The sequence below is a fragment of the Diceros bicornis genome, chromosome 31 (assembly GCF_020826845.1).
Source record: "Diceros bicornis minor isolate mBicDic1 chromosome 31, mDicBic1.mat.cur, whole genome shotgun sequence".
Taxonomy (NCBI): Eukaryota; Metazoa; Chordata; class Mammalia; order Perissodactyla; family Rhinocerotidae; genus Diceros; species Diceros bicornis.
In genome coordinates, this window is record NC_080770.1 from 19,032,728 (window position 1) to 19,049,690 (window position 16,963).

Below are 16,963 nucleotides of genomic sequence, written 5' to 3' on the forward strand. Positions count from 1 at the left end.
TTAGCAAAAGAATTGCCATGGATGTCAAATGGTCACAGGTAGTGGCTCTAGATGCCAACCCACTTATCCAAACTCTGGCATTGCTGATTCCCAGAAGTAAACTGGATCTACACTGGAGAGGCACTAAGTGCTAAAGAGCTAGAGCCAAACATCCTAGATTTAAATACAGGCTCCTCTATTTTCTTGTCATCATTTCTTTGAGCAAGTCATTTGCTTTCTCCTAACCACAGTTTCCTTTTCTTTAAAATATGGTTAGTAGTGTACCAACTTCATCAATTTTTGTGAAGATTAAATGAAATAACGTATGTAATGTATTTAGTATCGTCCCTAGTACATGGCAAACGCTCAACAAAAATTACTATTATAGGAACTACATAGTAGAAAAAGAAATCTCTGCTTGCTGTTAAGAATGGGGAAAAGCAGAATTACAGTAAAAGTTTGTATTTCAAAATGTCGAGTATGTGGAATTTAAACAAGTAACCAATTTTCTCTGCCTAGAAGAAGTTTGTCTGCTTGAGTCCCTGTCTGTCAATTGCAGTTTGAGCCAGGATGCAATTATTCTTTTATGGAAGATCAGGGTCATCCTGCTAGATCAACGTTTTTCTCCATTTCTCATTTTTCCCAAAATATGGGTATGAGAGGTTTTCAGTGGTAATAGGCACACTATTGCTCTTTGGACTAGGACAGAAAAAGACACTGATTCTGTGCTTGAGTCTGCCGTTAACACAGGACATTAAAGACAACAATTCTACAGAGGCAATTTTGACATAAGACCAAGTTGTTTTGTTTGTATGTTTGTTTCTGTGTGGTGTGGGACAAAAGGAGGCAGATGAAAACTGTTAAAAGAGAACTTTTTAAAAAATAGATTCTAATTACTTCAAGATTTGCAGGAAACTGAGGTAATGAGTGAAATAATGAAGATGAATGAGTCAAGTCTGGGGGTTTTGTCTGATTTTCATCATGAAATCCAACCTTTGTCATAGATCTTCAGGAAATTATAAAAACATATTAGTCAGTTGTTGGTTCTCCCAAAGGCCATCTCGTCTAGAGAAGACTTGGCAATTAGAAGGGCACTCAACTTTCTTCTCAAGGGTTCTTGTCCCTGGAAGAATTCTGTGATACATTGAGCTATCTAGAAGGGAGACCACTATATTGGGGTTTAGAAATCTAAAGCTAGCTTCTCAATGAAGCATTTGTGCTGTCATCTGGAAGAGGTTTCCTTTCCATGTACCTCATTATGTACCTTGCCCACATGTAATAGGGACAATTCATCTACCCTTCACTGCCTTTGTGCTTTAAGAGTACATTAAGATAAAGAGAATAAAGGAATCTGAGGTCCAGAAAAAAGTGAGAATTAATAATGGCATAACTTCGTTGTAAACACAGTCTTAAAGTTTAATTGAGTGACATGTGTCAGTGCCCACTCAGACCCTCACTCTATGTCCATTTGGTGAACTAGTAACAATTTCATGAATATATTAAAGCAGTTACTTCATTTATATTCAGATAATATTTCCTGGGGTCCCATGATGTATCAATGTACAATTCTCTATGTTTGTTTGCCATATATATGCCACTCAATTTAAAACTTCATGATTTCAACTTCAGGCCTCTAAGAAAAAATATGGAAATTATATTTATTTTATGATCATAAAATTAGTAATACAAGCTGTAGACATTTGGAAAATACTAAAAAGTATAAGGAAATAAAAGATCACTCATAATCTTACATCCAGGAGTAAATGTCCTAAATATATTAATTTTTTTCTTCATCAACTTTTCTATATATACATGTTTTAACATAGATGAAATAAAACCTATATAAAATTTTATGAGAAATTTTTGAATTTGAATTTTATTCTTAAAAGATACATATAAAACCTATAATTTTCAAATACTAATTATTTAATGATGATTCACTAGCTTTTTGCCTATAGTATATTTACATAATTATAATTAGGATGTACAGACTATATTGTGTTTTTTTATTCATGTTAATTTGTACATATTCTATTTAAGTTTTGTTAGTTTCCCAAATTATTACTTCTGATAACTACATTACTCCAACATATTGATGTTCAAATGAAATTCTGTAAAGACTGCTCTGATCCAGGGAAATGGAGTTCATTTCTTCTTGGTATCCGATGTCTTATAAGGATATTTTTGAGAGCAAGATAATAAAAGACTAAGAGAATCAGCTAAGAGAAGTTTTGAGATATCTATTCCTAAAGAGTTTTGGGAAGAGAAAGAATTATCTGTGAGGTTGTCAGAGTACTGTTAAAAGGCAGAGTTTTGGACTGCTTCGTTCTTTCATAGTTCCTCCTTCCTTTCATTCTTTCTTTTTTTTTTTTTTAAGGTAAAGCATTCCTTCCTGGAGTTTTTATCATCCATACCACACAGATGGAGAATAAAAGAAATGTGACTCAATTCATTTTAATAGGTCTTACACAGAACCCCAAAATGCAGAAAGTATTGTTTGTGGTATTTTTGGTTCTATACATGGTAACACTCTCAGGCAACCTGCTCATTGTGGCTACCATCACCACCAGCCACACTCTGAACTCCCCCATGTACTTCTTCCTGGCCCACCTTTCCTTGATAGACACAATTTATTCTTCTTCTTCAGCTCCTAAGCTGATTGCGGACTCACTTCACAAGAAGAAGATCATCTCCTTTAATGGGTGTATGGCTCAAGTCTATGCAGAACATATTTTTGGTGCTGCCGAGATCATCCTGTTGACGGTGATGGCCTATGACCGCTATGTGGCCATCTGCAAACCTCTGCACTATGCGACTGTCATGAGCCACAGGCTGTGCATTCTCCTGCTGGGAGTGGCCTGGACTGGAAAATTTCTCCATGCAACCATTCAGATCCTCTTTATGGTCTGGCTGCCCTTCTGTGGCCCCAATGTCATAGATCATTTCATGGGTGACTTGTACCCTTTGTTGAACCTTGTCTGCATGGACATTCATACCCTTGGTCTCTTTGTTGCTGCCAATAGTGGGTTCATCTGCCTGTTAAACTTCCTCCTCTTGATGGTCTCCTATGTGGTCATCTTGTGCTCCCTAAAGAACTATAGCTTGGAGGGGAGGCGCAAAGCCCTCTCTACCTGTGTCTCTCACATCACAGGAGTGGTCTTATTCTTTGTGCCCTGCATATTTGTGTATCTGTGCCCACTGACCACTCTGCCCATTGATAAAGCTGTGGCTCTCTTTTATACTATGATGGCCCCTATGTTAAATCCCTTAATCTACACCCTCAGAAATGCAGAGGTGAAAAAAAATGCTATGAGGAAGCTCTGGAGGAAAACAGTGACTTCAGATAATGATTAAGCATAATTATTGAGCACCGCAGATAGAAGTATTAGAGGTAATTTAGTCCAAGCCTCTTGATCTACAGACAAAGACACCAGCTATAACAAGAGGTTGGATAATGGTTGCAGATAGCCACTTCGGCACAGAGCTAAAGCTCGGACTGGAATCCAGACTTGCTGTCTCCCATCCTACACTCTTGTCATCACAACTTACTGCTTCTTAATCAATAAATATTTATCTATTACCTGGAAATCTGAAATATCTTCAGAAGCTAAAAGATGTGACCCTAGAATATTGGATTGATATTAAAATAATCTTATTATGTAACACTGAGATGTTGGTTGTGACTGATTACTGAAAATAACATGTTTAATGATGTTCCTTTACTTTGGACGCTGGCCTCAATATAACATAAATTCTTTCCTTTGTGAAATTTTTTGTTCATTAAATCTTGGTTGCAGAGTAAACAGAGATACTGTTTATCAAATGCCTATAAGGCTGACATTGTATTAGGTATTTTCTATATTGTGTCAGTCAGGGTCCACTCAGGAGACAGACCACATAGTAATTTGAACAGGATAAGTTTACATACGATTATTAATTAAATCAGGGCATTGACTAGAAAGGTGTAACAAGTACTCTAAAGAATGCCCTGAGATTGAGAAATGAGTATCCAAGGAGTGACCCCATTTAGAAGGTGGAACTCCTCCCCAAGGCTGGGGTTCCACTCTTTTGGAGGAGGTCTACTTGTTGCTCATTGGATAGTAGATAACTTCTCTGTGCTGTCAAGGGCCAGAACTAGTTCCCGGCAGCTGGCAGGCAAGAAAGGGACTGGCAAGCTGGGAGCCTCCCACTGTGGAGCTTATGGGCTGAGCTGGTGAGCAAGGAACTGTGGCCTGGACTGCCAAGCAGGAAACAACCTCTAGGGTACAGGTGGACCAACGCTGGCAGAAAACACTCTACTGTGGTGCAGACCAGCTGTGTTGGGAACCTGATCTCTTGAGTGTCTGTAGATTCACTGGAATCCGACCGCAGAGGTGCCACTGAAACTCAGTGGGAAACTGTCCATGGACGTATCAGTGTCAGCACCACTATATGTGTCTCCTGCTCCCTGACCTCCCAGAAAAAGAATACACACGCTGTTGGAAGCTATATTGTCACAGCAAGATGAAAAGAGAAGCGTATTCAAAACATCATTACTCAGACGACTGTCAAGCTTTTTTTTTTTTGAATGTTTTCTTCTAGTGGTTTTATGGTTTCAGGTCTTATGTTTAAGTATTTAATCTATTTTGAACTGATTTTTGTATGTGGTGTAGGATAAGCTTCCAATTTCATTCTTTTGCATGTGAATATCCAGTTCCCCCCCATTTATTGAAAAGACTATTCTTTTCCCTTTAAGTAGTGTTGGCACCCTTGTCAAATATTAATCAACTGTATATAAAAAGATTTATTTCTGGGTTTTCAGTTGTGCTTCACTGATCTAGTTGTCTGTTTTTATGCAAGTACCATACCATTTTGATTATTATAGCTTTGAAACATAGTTTGAAATCAGGAAGTAGAAATGTGATGCCTTTAGCTTTGTTCTTCTTTCTCAGTATTGGTTTGATTATCTGGGTCTTTGGTGATTTCATACATATTTTAGGATTGTTTGTTCTATTTCTGTGAAAGATGTCATTGGAATTTTGATAGGGATTTCATTGAATCTATATGTGGCTTTGAGTATTATGGACATTTTAACAATATTAATTCTTCCAGTCCATGAACACATGATATCATTTATTTGTGTTTTTTTCAATTTCTTTCATCAATGTCTTATAGTTTTCACTGTAGAGATCTTTCACTTCCTTGGTTAAATTTATTCTGAAGTATTTTATTCTTTTTGATGCTATTGTAAAGGGTATTATTTTCTCGATTTCCGTTTTGTACAGTTTATTGTTGGTTTAAAGAAATGTAAGATTTTATATGTTGATTTTGTATCCTGTATCTTTAAGGAATGTATTTATTAGTTCTAACATTTTTTGGTGGAGTTTTTAGGGTTTTCTACATATGTGATCATATTATCTACAAACAGATAATTTACTTCTTTCTTTCCAATTTGGATGCTTTTTATTTCTTTTTCTTGTCTGATTGTTCTTGCTAGTACTTCCAGCACTATGTTGGATAGAAGTGGTGAGAGTGGGCTTCCTTGCCTTTTACCAGATCTTAGAGGAAAAGCTGTCGGTTGTTCCCCATTGGTTATCATGTTAGCTGTGGGCTTTTCATAAGTGGTCTTTACTGTGTTGAGGAAATTTCCTTCTAATTCTATTTTGCTGAGAGTTTTTATCATTAAAGGGTGTGGAACTTTGTCAAATGCTTTTTCTGTATCTACTAAGATGATTATGTGGTTTTTACCTTTCATTCTGTTAATGTAGTATATCACATCGATTTGCATATTTTAACCAATCTTGTATCTCAGGGATTAATCCCAATTGATGTTGGTGTATAATCTTTTGGATGTGTTGAATTCAGGTTGCTAGCATTTTATTGAGGTATATTTCTTATTCGTAATGTTTGACGAATAAAATTACTGAGCCCTTGCATGTCCAAAAATGTATTCATTTTATTCTCATTCTCATAACAGATGAAGATTAGAGAGAGACAGAAGAGTCTTGGATAACACTCTGTTTGCATGGGTGTTATTTATATATTGCATGATCTAGAATTAAAGATTCCAGTTATTTTCCTTTGAGAACATTAAAGACTTTTTTCCATTAACTCCCAATTTCTAGTTTTGTAGATAAAAAGTCTGACACCAGGCTGATTTTTATTTCCTTCATGGTAGGTTTTTATTTTATAGATTTAGTGTTCTACTGAATTGCTAATCATGTACCAATTTATATTTTTAGAATTCTATTTTGGGATCATTATTTTGTTTTCTTCCTAAAAATATCAAAATGGCTATGGATCTTTTGAGAGACCACTGATGACCACCCATGGTTGACTGAATCATATTCTCCCTAGGTGATGTCTAATAATTTTATAGCTTTAATTGCCATCTATATGCTCAAGGCTCCTACATTTCTCTGACTTTCATCTTTTTGAGGATCAGAAATAGATATCCAATTGTATATAGCTACTTGAATCTCACTCAGCACATTAAAAAACACATTTACCTTCTCTCTGTTCCATCTATCCAGTAATCTAAGCCAGAAACTGTGTGTTATCCATGACTCTTCTGTCTCTAATCATCATCTGCTATCAAGTTCTTTTGTTTATAACTCCTAAATATTTCTAAATCCTTCTCCGTCTCTCTGTTAGTTTGGGTTCCCTACATGGAGACTCATATGGGGATTTTTATGAAAGTGATTTATAAGCAGGAGAGGTTGAGGGAAGCTATGGTAGGGGAAAGAAAAGATGTGGTCTCAATCGGAGTCAGGCTTTAGCCTGGAGCCGCAGGAGCCCTGGAGTATACATTGTGCTACAGAACTGGTTCCACCTTGAAGCAAGGGGACTGGCCTTTAATACTCCCACTCGTGTCATTCATTGGCCACTGGTAGGTCCTGGGATGGTGGGGCTGTGAGCTCTTAGCAGCCCAAGCACACAGCAGCAGGGGACATGGGTGCACTGTTCCTGGTGATACAGATTAGAGCTTGACACAGCAATGTCCACCAAACTCTGCATCTTCCCTGGAACCACCAGAGGTCAGGCCTCCATTCTTTCACATCCAAATCATTACAGCAACCTCCTAACCACTCTCTTGCTGTCAGTCTTGTCCCCTGCAAACCATTTCCCCTACTGTAACTAGAGTTATCATTCTAAAATTCAAATCCAACTACATCCTTCACTAGTTTAAAAAATTTTTCAATGTTTTCCCTGTGCTACTTATCATTGAGCCTTAACACAATTATGAAACCCTTTGTGATCTTCCTTGTTCTTGTCTCTCCAGCTTCATGTCTTGCCCTTTATCCTTTTACAAGTTTTACATGGGGCCCAGCACACACTGTGGGTTCAGTAAATAGTTGTTGAATGAAAGGATGAACTAATAGCCATAGCTCTGTTGAATTGATTAGGTTTTCTGCATGCTCGTTTTTACCTCCTGGACTCTGTTACATATTCCACCCCCTAAGATACTCTCCTTCAACCTCGCGCCTATTCACTCTGCCAACCAACTTCTTTTTATCCTTTGGACCCCATTTTTGACAGCTTTTCCTCTAGGAATCTGTACCTGAGCCTGCGGTTTTTGTTCTGCGTTCCTCCCGTGTGGTTTCATAGCACCTGTGCTTCCACTATGTTATTATTTCTAATACTCGTAACTTTCTGCTCCCTCCTGGGAACTTTTCAATGGATACTAAGTTCTGTGAAGGTAGCACCTAAGTCTCTTTTTAGTCACCACTGATCCTCAGCAACTATCAGTGTGCCTGATACATTCCTTTGGCTCAAAAGTATTTGTTGATTAATGAATGAAGGATGGAGGAATGAAAGGAATATATTTATCCTGAAGTTGCTTTGGGTATATACGGACCAACATATTTTTAAAAACAGCTTTCAATAATGAAATGTTACCAAAAAGTATACTGATTAACAGAGAATATAAAAAATAGCTCATATTAATAAGGTAATAAATTCTCAGAGCAGGGAGAAAATCAAGGTAAACTATTCGCTAATATGCTGAGAATTATAGTTTCAATTTCTTTCTCATCCTCAGTTTAAGCAAGAGTAAAAACAAACCGTAGTTCCCTCAAGAGTTCTAGGCATAATTCTCTACTTAGAGTTGAATCAGATTAAAATAGGAAAGAATTCCCTAGGCTCTAGTACTACGTTTTTGCTCATCATTTATTGAAGTTATTCACTTTCCTTTATACTTTCACTCGGTCAATCAATATTTATTGTTCACCAGACATTGTGCGACCTTGTAAAGGTATTGTTATATAGCAGGCAAATACAGTATAGAAGATGGTTGTATATTTAATAAGTAAAAATTCCTGTCTACATCAAAATATTCTTTTATTTGAATCACTACTCTTTCTGACGGGTTATCAGCATAAGCTGGGTGATATAAGCAATACAAAATGGTTCTGAAGCCTACAAGGAAATTTGGAAACATGGTATAATCTTCACTACCTACCCCTCAGAGGTTAAATGGTGAAAGCTTTTATAGCCCTAAAGTAGTTACATACGGTAATGTTACAGGCAACATATGACAATCAATTGTAATATATAAAGACAAGCACAGCTATTAATGAACAATTATTAGATTTTCAGTGATAGGTAATGAACTAATACATACTTTGTGTCCAGCACAGTCCTGGCTGAATAAATGGTAACAGTATAATTATCTGATCTTTCTCTCATATTGCCTGATAGTTAACAGCAGTTAAGGGCATGATCTGGGAAATCAGCCAATTCTGGTTACTGGCTTTCCAATATGTCTGTTTTAATACCTTCCCCTTTCTGTCAGTTTCCTCTCCTGTAAAATGGTGATGGTAGCAGTACTTACCTCCTTGAATTGTTACAGAAATTCCTGCTCAATAACAATATATTCTGTTATTTCTTTAATTTGTTAATAGAAAGATAGCTTGTGAATACATATACATGGTTGAAGGTGGTAAATCTAAAATATAATTTGGTAGAATTTTCTAAATATGGAAAGAGTGGTCCTGGGTTATATTTTTCTCTCTTTTCTTGCACCCATTCCTGCCCCACTGAATGCAGAATCTATGATTCATAGCTGTTAATTTTCTTCTTTATTCCATAAGTGTACCTTGCTGAGATCATCTACAATGTCCTTTTGACCCTTGCCTTTGTTGAATCAATGTTGATCTCCAAGCACATTTATTTCTTACCTGAAATAGATTTCCTACTACATAATTTCCTAATGGCATTTTTCATCTGGGCATTTCTCAAAGTATAGATTAGGGGATTTAACATGGGAGTTATGATATTGTAGGATACGGCAACTGCTTTATCAATTGGTAAAGTAGCTACGGGTCTCATGTACACAAATACGCAGGGCACAAAGAATAAGACGACCACTGTGATATGGGAGACACAGGTCGAGAGGGCTTTGCGTCTTGCCTCCAAGCTATAGGTCCTTAGGGAGTTCAGGATGACCGCATAGGAGACCATCAAGAGGAGGAAGTTTAACAGGCAGATGAACCCACTGTTGGCAGCAACAAAGAACCCTAGAGTGTGGGTATCAGTGCAGGCAAGATTGAGCAAAGGATTCAGATCACACATAAAGTGATCTATGACATTAGGGCCACAGAAGGGTAATCGGAAGATGAAGAGGATCTGTATGGTTGCATGAACAAAGCCTCCCACCCACACCACACCCACTAGCAGGAAACACACCCGCCAATTCATTATAATTCTGTAGTGCAAGGGCTTGCAGATGGCCACATAGCGGTCATAGGCCATCACAGTGAGCAGGATGCTCTCAGCACCTCCAAAAAGATGTTCCCCGAAAATTTGGGTCATGCATTCATTGAATAGGATGGTCTTCTTTTCATGGAGTGAATCTATGATCTGTTTGGGGGTACTGACAGAGGGAGAGCAGGCATCAATAAAGGAGAGATAGGTCAGGAAAAAATACATGGGAGACCCCAATGATGGGCTGGCGGTGATGGTGACCATGATGAGCACATTTCCTACCACAGTGATGATGTAGATGACAAAAAACACAGCAAATATGATTTTCTGCATCTTTGGATTCTGTGTGAGCCCCAGTAGAACAAACTCTGTCACATTGTTCCTGTTCTCCATGTGTTTCATGGGAAGATTAATTACATTATCTGAAAAGAAAACAATGTTTATTAATGCAACCTTGAATTTATTAAACTTTCTGTTCTAATATATAATAAATTCTTGAATTCTATTGAGTTGTGAATTCTTTTGAGTTTTCTTTTTCCCGGTGTCTGTGTGTGTGTGCATTGGCAATAAAGACTCTGAGCTCTTGAAGATTATTCAAATTGCCTCCAAGGGGCAGTCTTTGTGAAGATTATAGACATGAGAACTTTGTAAACACACAGGCACAGGAGACCACCTGTGCACTGTGAGTCATCCCAGACGACTAACAGTCTAACTTGAAGTAGTGGATTGCGCACACAGTGGCAGCCAAGCCTAAAAAGGAGGTAGAAGGTAGATGTAAAGTCTATACAGGCAAAGCTACAGAATTTTTCCTTTAATCTCTAGGAAACGGGAAACCATGGAAGGTTATTAAGTATATGAGTGGAAGCATGATGAGGAATTTGAAGGAGGGGGAATCTTCGATATTATTCTAGTAAAGATCTTTATGTGTCTTGGATGAAATAGGCTGAGGTTCAGTAAGCGGGTGGAAGGCAGACATGGGAACTCCAGCAGCTGACTACTTATAAAGAGTAATAGAGCATTGGTGATAGGAAAGTAAAGAATGGATACAAGAGCTACTTAAAAGTCATAATGCATGTTTCCTACATCCAGCAACTTTATAGCCCCAAATATTCCCTCTTCCATATCCCCCTCCAAAACATGGGCTCCCACAAAATAGCAAAAACAATTTTCCCAGTGGTTAAGTGTATTGGTTTAAGAATCAAAAAGACCAGATTAGAATCCTAGGTCTTCTACTTGCAATTTCTTTCATCTGGGGTATATTTCTTTGGCACCTTAAATTCCTAGTTTTCTCATCTATAAAGTGAGAATAATAATATCTACCTCACAGTTTGTTATGAGAATTATTTGAGGGAACATAAATGACATATGCACTGCACTGTTAGGGACACATAGAACTTTCATTTTATGACACTGTATGCATCTAGGAGACAGAAAGAATTGACTGTTTGAGCAGTAATGCAGAGAAACATTTAACTATGCGATGAGCTCAGGAAGAATCATATTCAGTTTTATTCTCAAAGAATCCACGGAGATTCATATTATCCATAGCGGTTGATCCTGGGAAGTATTCTCCATGTTTGTGCTTGGACTAAACAGTTGCTGATTTATGTCATTTAATATTTGTATTTTGTCTTTCGTGTATGTATAGTGTAGTCAAATTTTGCTTTTACTCTCATGATTAGTCTTGATTATTAAAGGAGATGTCTCGTGGCGAAAGCATGGTAACTGGTGGCAGAGAGCTGGGTCCTACAATTTGCTTAATTTCTATGAGCCTCAAAATTTTCAACTGTCAAATTAGGTTAATGATGAATGATGATTATGCATTATCTTTTGAAGAATTGGAGTGAGGATGAAATACTCTATTACTATATCTGAAAAATGTTGAAAAATAATGAGTACTATATATGGAAAATAACAATCTTTAACAAGCATCAGCACTATTGAAAAACTTACCTTAGCTGTCTTAGATGATCTTAATGAAGTTTGAGGGTGTCCAGAAAAAATTCCATATTTAAACTGATCACCTCTTGTAATCAGTAGCTTTCCATATGAAAGATATGTCACACTTGGGAAAAGCCTATTCAGATAATTAACTATTAAATGAATAGTTAAGAAATTGTATACATTGAACATGGGCAATTTCTTTTGATATATCAATTTATCACGATAAACCTGTTAAAAAAATAAAGTGTCCTTACGAGTCTAAATCTTTGCATCTAGCCTAAAGCCTCAAAAGTTTTTCACAGAAAACCTGTTTGAAACCTATTTTCGGGTTTTGAATTTAGAATGGATTCACTTGAAACACTATGGAGAAATGGTCTTCTGTACATGGCCTGGTTCCACAGGGCAAGAGGCAGATAGTGTGGAGGAAACACATTCAAAAAATTTACTCTGCCCATGATGAATCTTGCTCTGGAGAGGTGAACAACCACGAAAACATTTTCACCTTGCCCTCTAGGTGTATTTAAAGAGGTTTTCATAAAGGTTCAGAGACCTTGTCTTGTAGCTCCTACTTTCTCTCCCAGGAATTAATTATGTCCTTTGCTGGAAAGGCTTTGTCTTAGAAACAGGTATTCTGGAGAGACATGTTTGAGAAATACTCATTCTTGAGTGGGGAATTGTATTCCCTACGCTTGGAACCTAAGCATGTGGAAGTCCTGTTTCTCTATCCGAACCTGGGTTGTTAATAAAGCTGAATATCATGTGAATAACAAGCTGTAATAGCAAGGTGTCATAACTCCAGTATGTGGAGCTGTGATATAGTTTCCCTGATGACTCAGGTCACAGAAGAGTTTCTATTTTCTTATCAATATTAAACCTTTATCAGAAAACCTTTATTGATTGAGAGCTAGATCAATGAGAGTATAAAATTAATGGCAGCCATTTTAAAGTTCTTGACTCTAAAAGCTATTTTTGTTTCCTTTTTTCCCCAGAATTATTGAAATATCATGGACAAATAAAATTGTGTGTATTTAAGGTGTATAACTTGACATTTTGATGTAAGTATACCTTGCAGTAATTGCCACAATCAAGCTATTTAACGTATTCATCACTCACACCTTTACTATTTTTTTTTCTAGTGAGAACATTTAAGACCTACCCTCTCAGCAAATTTTAAGTATATGATACAGTATTGTTAACTGTAATCAAATTTCTGTACAATAGATTTCCAGAAATTATTCATCTTGTGTAACTGAAACTGTGTTCCCTCTGATCAACATCTTCCTATTTCTCCCTCCCCCGGCCTCTGGCAACCACCGTTCTACTCTCTGCTTCTATAAGTTTGGATATTTTAGATTCCACATATAAGTAAGAGCATGCAGTGTTTTTCTTTCTCTGCATGGCTTATCTTTTTTAGCATAATGTCCTCCAGTTTCCTTTGTCACAAATGGCAAGTTTCCTTCTTTTTAAAGACTATACAATATTCCATTACACATATATACCACATTATCCATTCACGCCTCCACAGAAGTATAGGTTGTTTCCATATCTTAGCTATCGTGAATAATGCTGCAATAAACATGAGTGAGGATATCTCTTCCAGATACTGATTTCAACTCGAGATACTCATTTCAATTCCTTTGGATATATACCCAGAAGTGGGATTGATGGATCAAAAGAAGTTCTATTTTTAACTTTTTCAGACTCTCCATATTCCATAATGGCTGTGCCAATTTTACATTGCCACTAACAATGCACAAGAGTTCACTTTTCTCCAGATCCTCAATGACACTTCTTTTGTCTTTTTTGATAATTACTGTTCTTACAAATGAGAGGTGATAACTCATTGTGGTTTTGATTTTTATTTCCCTAATGTTTAGTGATGTTAAACACTTTTTCATATACCTGTTGGCCATTAGTATGTCTTCTTTTGAGAAATGTCTATTCAGGTCCTTTGCCCCCCTTTTTTTTTTTTTTGGTGAGGAAGATTAGCCCTGAGCTAACATCCGTTGCTAATCCTCCTCTTTTTTCCAAGGAAGATTGGCCCTGAGATAACAGCTGTGTGGGACGCCTGCCACAGGATGGCTTGATAAGTAGTGCATAGGTCCATGCCTGGGATCCAAACCTATGCACCCTGGGCTGCCAAAGTGGGCCATGAAAACTTAACCTCTATGACACTGGGCCAGCCCCACCTTTGCCCATTTTTTAATCAGGTTGTTTGTAGTTTTGCTATTGAATTTATAATTTCATTATATATTTTGGGTATTAACCCTTTATCAGTCAGACATACGGTTTGCAAATGTTTTCTCACATTCACTGGTTGCCTTTTCACTCTTGATTGTTTGCTTTGCTGTGAAGAAGTTTTTTTAGTTTGATGCAATTCCACTTTTTTATTTTTGCTTTTGGTGTCATATCTGAAAAATCATTGCCCCGACCAATGTCAAGAAGATTTTTCTCTATGTTTTCTTCAAGGAGTTTTATGGTTTCAGTTCTTATGTTTAAGTCTTTAATCCATTTTGAGTTAATTTTTGTATATGGTATGAAATGAGGGTGCAATTTCATTCTTTTGGATATGAATATCCAGAGTTTCCAGGTCATTTATTGAAGAGACTATCCTTTCCCCCGTCTGTGTTCTTGGAACCCTTGCTGAAGTTCAGTTGACTGTATATGCACGGGTTTATTTCTGGGGTCTCTATTCTGTTCCATTGGTCTATATGTGTGTATTTTTGCCAATACTCACTGTTTTGATTATAGTAGCTTTCTATTATACTTAGAAATCAGGAATGTGATGGCTCCAATTCTATTCCTCTTGCTCAAGATGGCTTTGGCTATTTAGATTTTTTGTTGTTCCACATGAATTTTTACGCAAAAGCTGTTTTTCACTTTTCTCAGAGGGCTGTTGAAGTAGCCAAAAAGCTTAGAAGGTTCCAGATTACAGTTATTTCTAGCACTTATGGGTTAGTCAGTATGGAATATTAGGCTGCATTAAAATGTGAGAAGATATCTAAAATACGAGAAGAAAGTTCCAGTTCCACATCTTTGTCACTTGGAAGGGTTAGCTGTTTTCCTTTGAGTCATTCCAAGAGGTATGTTGTGATAAATTATTGTGGTTTTAGTTTTTACTTCCCCGATGCTAATGATATTGGGCATTTTGTTTTTCATCTTCTTATTGACTATTTGTGTAGCTTCTTTTGTGGTATTTCTGTTTGTGTTCTTTGGACATTTTAAAAATAGGGTTTTTAAAAATTTTTATATTTAATATATTTAGATTTATATAAATTTTCTCTTGCTCCATGGATTTCCCTTTCATTCTTAAAAATGGTGACATCTGATGGGGAGAAGATTTAAAATTTTGATAATGTCCAATTTTTCATTTTTTCTTATGTTACACACTTATTGGTTCATATCTAACAAATATTGCTCTACCCAAATATTACAGATGTTATTATTATTATCAATATTATTTAGGTTAAGCTTTAACATGTAGGTCTATGACTCATTTTGAGTTATTTTTTGTGTATGATGTGAGGTAGTGGTTAGAGTTTATTTTTTTCCTATAGATATCCAATCGATACATCTTAATTTGTTTACAAGTCCATTCTTTAACCATTGAATTACCTTGACATCATTGTAAAAAATGAGTATATTTGAGTTTATTTCTGGGCATTCTATTATATTTCTGAACATATTTACATGTTTATCCTTATGCCAACACCACACAGTATTGATTACAGGAGCTCACGCCTTGAAATGTGGTAAAGTTCCCCAACTGTGTTCTTTTTTTGAGAGTGATTTGCTGTTGTAGGCTCTTTCAAATTTTTATATTTCTGTATAATTTTCAGAATAGCTTTGTAAGTTTCTTCAGTGATCTTGCTGGAGTTTTGATTGGAATTGCACTGAAAATTTAGAATTGGTAAATTTAAAATTTAGAATATGGTAAGCATATTGGGTTTTCTATTCCATCGAACATGGTATAGCTCTCCATTGATTTATGTATTTAATTTTCTCAGCAGTGTTTTCTAGTTTTCTTGCACAGATGTTGAATGTATTCAAAAAATATAAACCAAATATTTCATTTTTCAAAATAGTATTGAGTATAGTATTTTGTTTCTAACTTCAATTTCAAATTGTTTGTTGGTATTGTAGAAATACAATTCACTTTTTACACTGACATTGTAACTTGTGTCCTTGCTAAATTCACTGACTAGGTCAATTAGTTTTTTTAGTGCATTTAACATTTCTCCATACACAAGTATGTCATCTGCACAGTTTTGCTTCTTCCTTTCCAACCTATATGTCTTTTATATCTTTTTCTTTTCTTATTGCAATGGCGAGAACTGAGAGTACAATATATAACAGTAATGGTGAGTCAATAGCTGTGTCTCGTTCCCAGTCGTAGAGGGAAATTATTCATTGTTAATATGATGGCATATTATAGATTATATATAGATGCTTTTTATCAGATTGAGCAAATTGTTTTCTTCATTTCCTTCTTTTTTTAAAAAAAATTATATTTGGGTTGAAATTTATCAATTTTTATGCAACTCTTGAAGTAATCATGTGGTTATTTTCCTGTATTCTGTTACTTTAGTGATGAATGTTGAGTAATATTTGAATGTTATATCAACCCTTTATTCTTTGGACAAACTTCACACCGTTTGGAGCATTATTATTTTTAAAAATCATTTATGGATTTGATTTACTGGTATTTTGTTAAATATTTTACATATATTCTTAAGGGATATTTGTCAATTTCTTTCTTGTAATGTCATTTGGTATTCAGGCATACAGGTTTCATATAATTACTTGCATAGTATTTTCTCCTCTGTGTTCTTAAAGAGTTTACACAGGTATTATTTATTTTTTAAATATTATGAGGAATTAAAAAGTAAAGCCAGTGGGGCTGCAGTTATTTTTGAGAAGGATTTTAGTTACAAATTCAATTTCTCTAGCTGATATAGGACTATTCAGGTTTTCTATTTCTTCTTCAGTTAGATTTTGTAATACTTTTACAAATAATTGGTTTTTAAGTTGTCAAATTTATCGGCTTTAATTTATCATAATATTTCCTATCATGTTAATGTCTATATAACCTGTAATTTTGTATTATCTGTTATTCTTTTTTTTAAAGTAAGAACTCTTTTTTTTCCTCCCCAAATCCTCAGTGCATGGTTGTACATCCCAACTGTAAGTTCTTCTAGTTCCTCTATGTAAGCTGCTGCCACAGCAAGACAACTGACAGATGGTGGTGTGATTCCATGACTGGGAAGCGAACCTGGGCAGCCGAAGTGGGGAGAGTTCCAAACTTTAACCACTAGGCCATGAGGGCTGGCTCTATCTTTCATTCTTGATATAATTT

At 36.0% G+C, this 16,963-nt stretch overlaps 2 protein-coding genes across 2 annotated transcripts; one reads left to right on the plus strand and one right to left on the minus strand.

Annotated features, from left to right (window-relative positions):
• Positions 1–2,400: 2,400 nt before the first annotated feature.
• Positions 2,401–3,333, plus strand: LOC131395689 (olfactory receptor 4C12-like). The gene has a single exon (XM_058527529.1). It carries the CDS (start codon positions 2,401–2,403, stop codon positions 3,331–3,333), a length of 933 nt encoding a protein of 310 aa, XP_058383512.1.
• Positions 3,334–9,126: 5,793 nt separating this feature from the next.
• Positions 9,127–10,065, minus strand: LOC131395690 (olfactory receptor 4C46-like). The gene has a single exon (XM_058527530.1). It carries the CDS (start codon positions 10,063–10,065, stop codon positions 9,127–9,129), a length of 939 nt encoding a protein of 312 aa, XP_058383513.1.
• Positions 10,066–16,963: the final 6,898 nt, after the last annotated feature.

What these genes read in the sequence shown, in the direction of transcription:
- LOC131395689 (XM_058527529.1), top strand. Translation starts at nt 2,401, where the DNA reads ATGGAGAATAAAAGAAATGTGACTCAATTCATTTTAATAGGTCTTACA.
- LOC131395690 (XM_058527530.1), bottom strand. Translation starts at nt 10,065, where the DNA reads ATGAAACACATGGAGAACAGGAACAATGTGACAGAGTTTGTTCTACTG.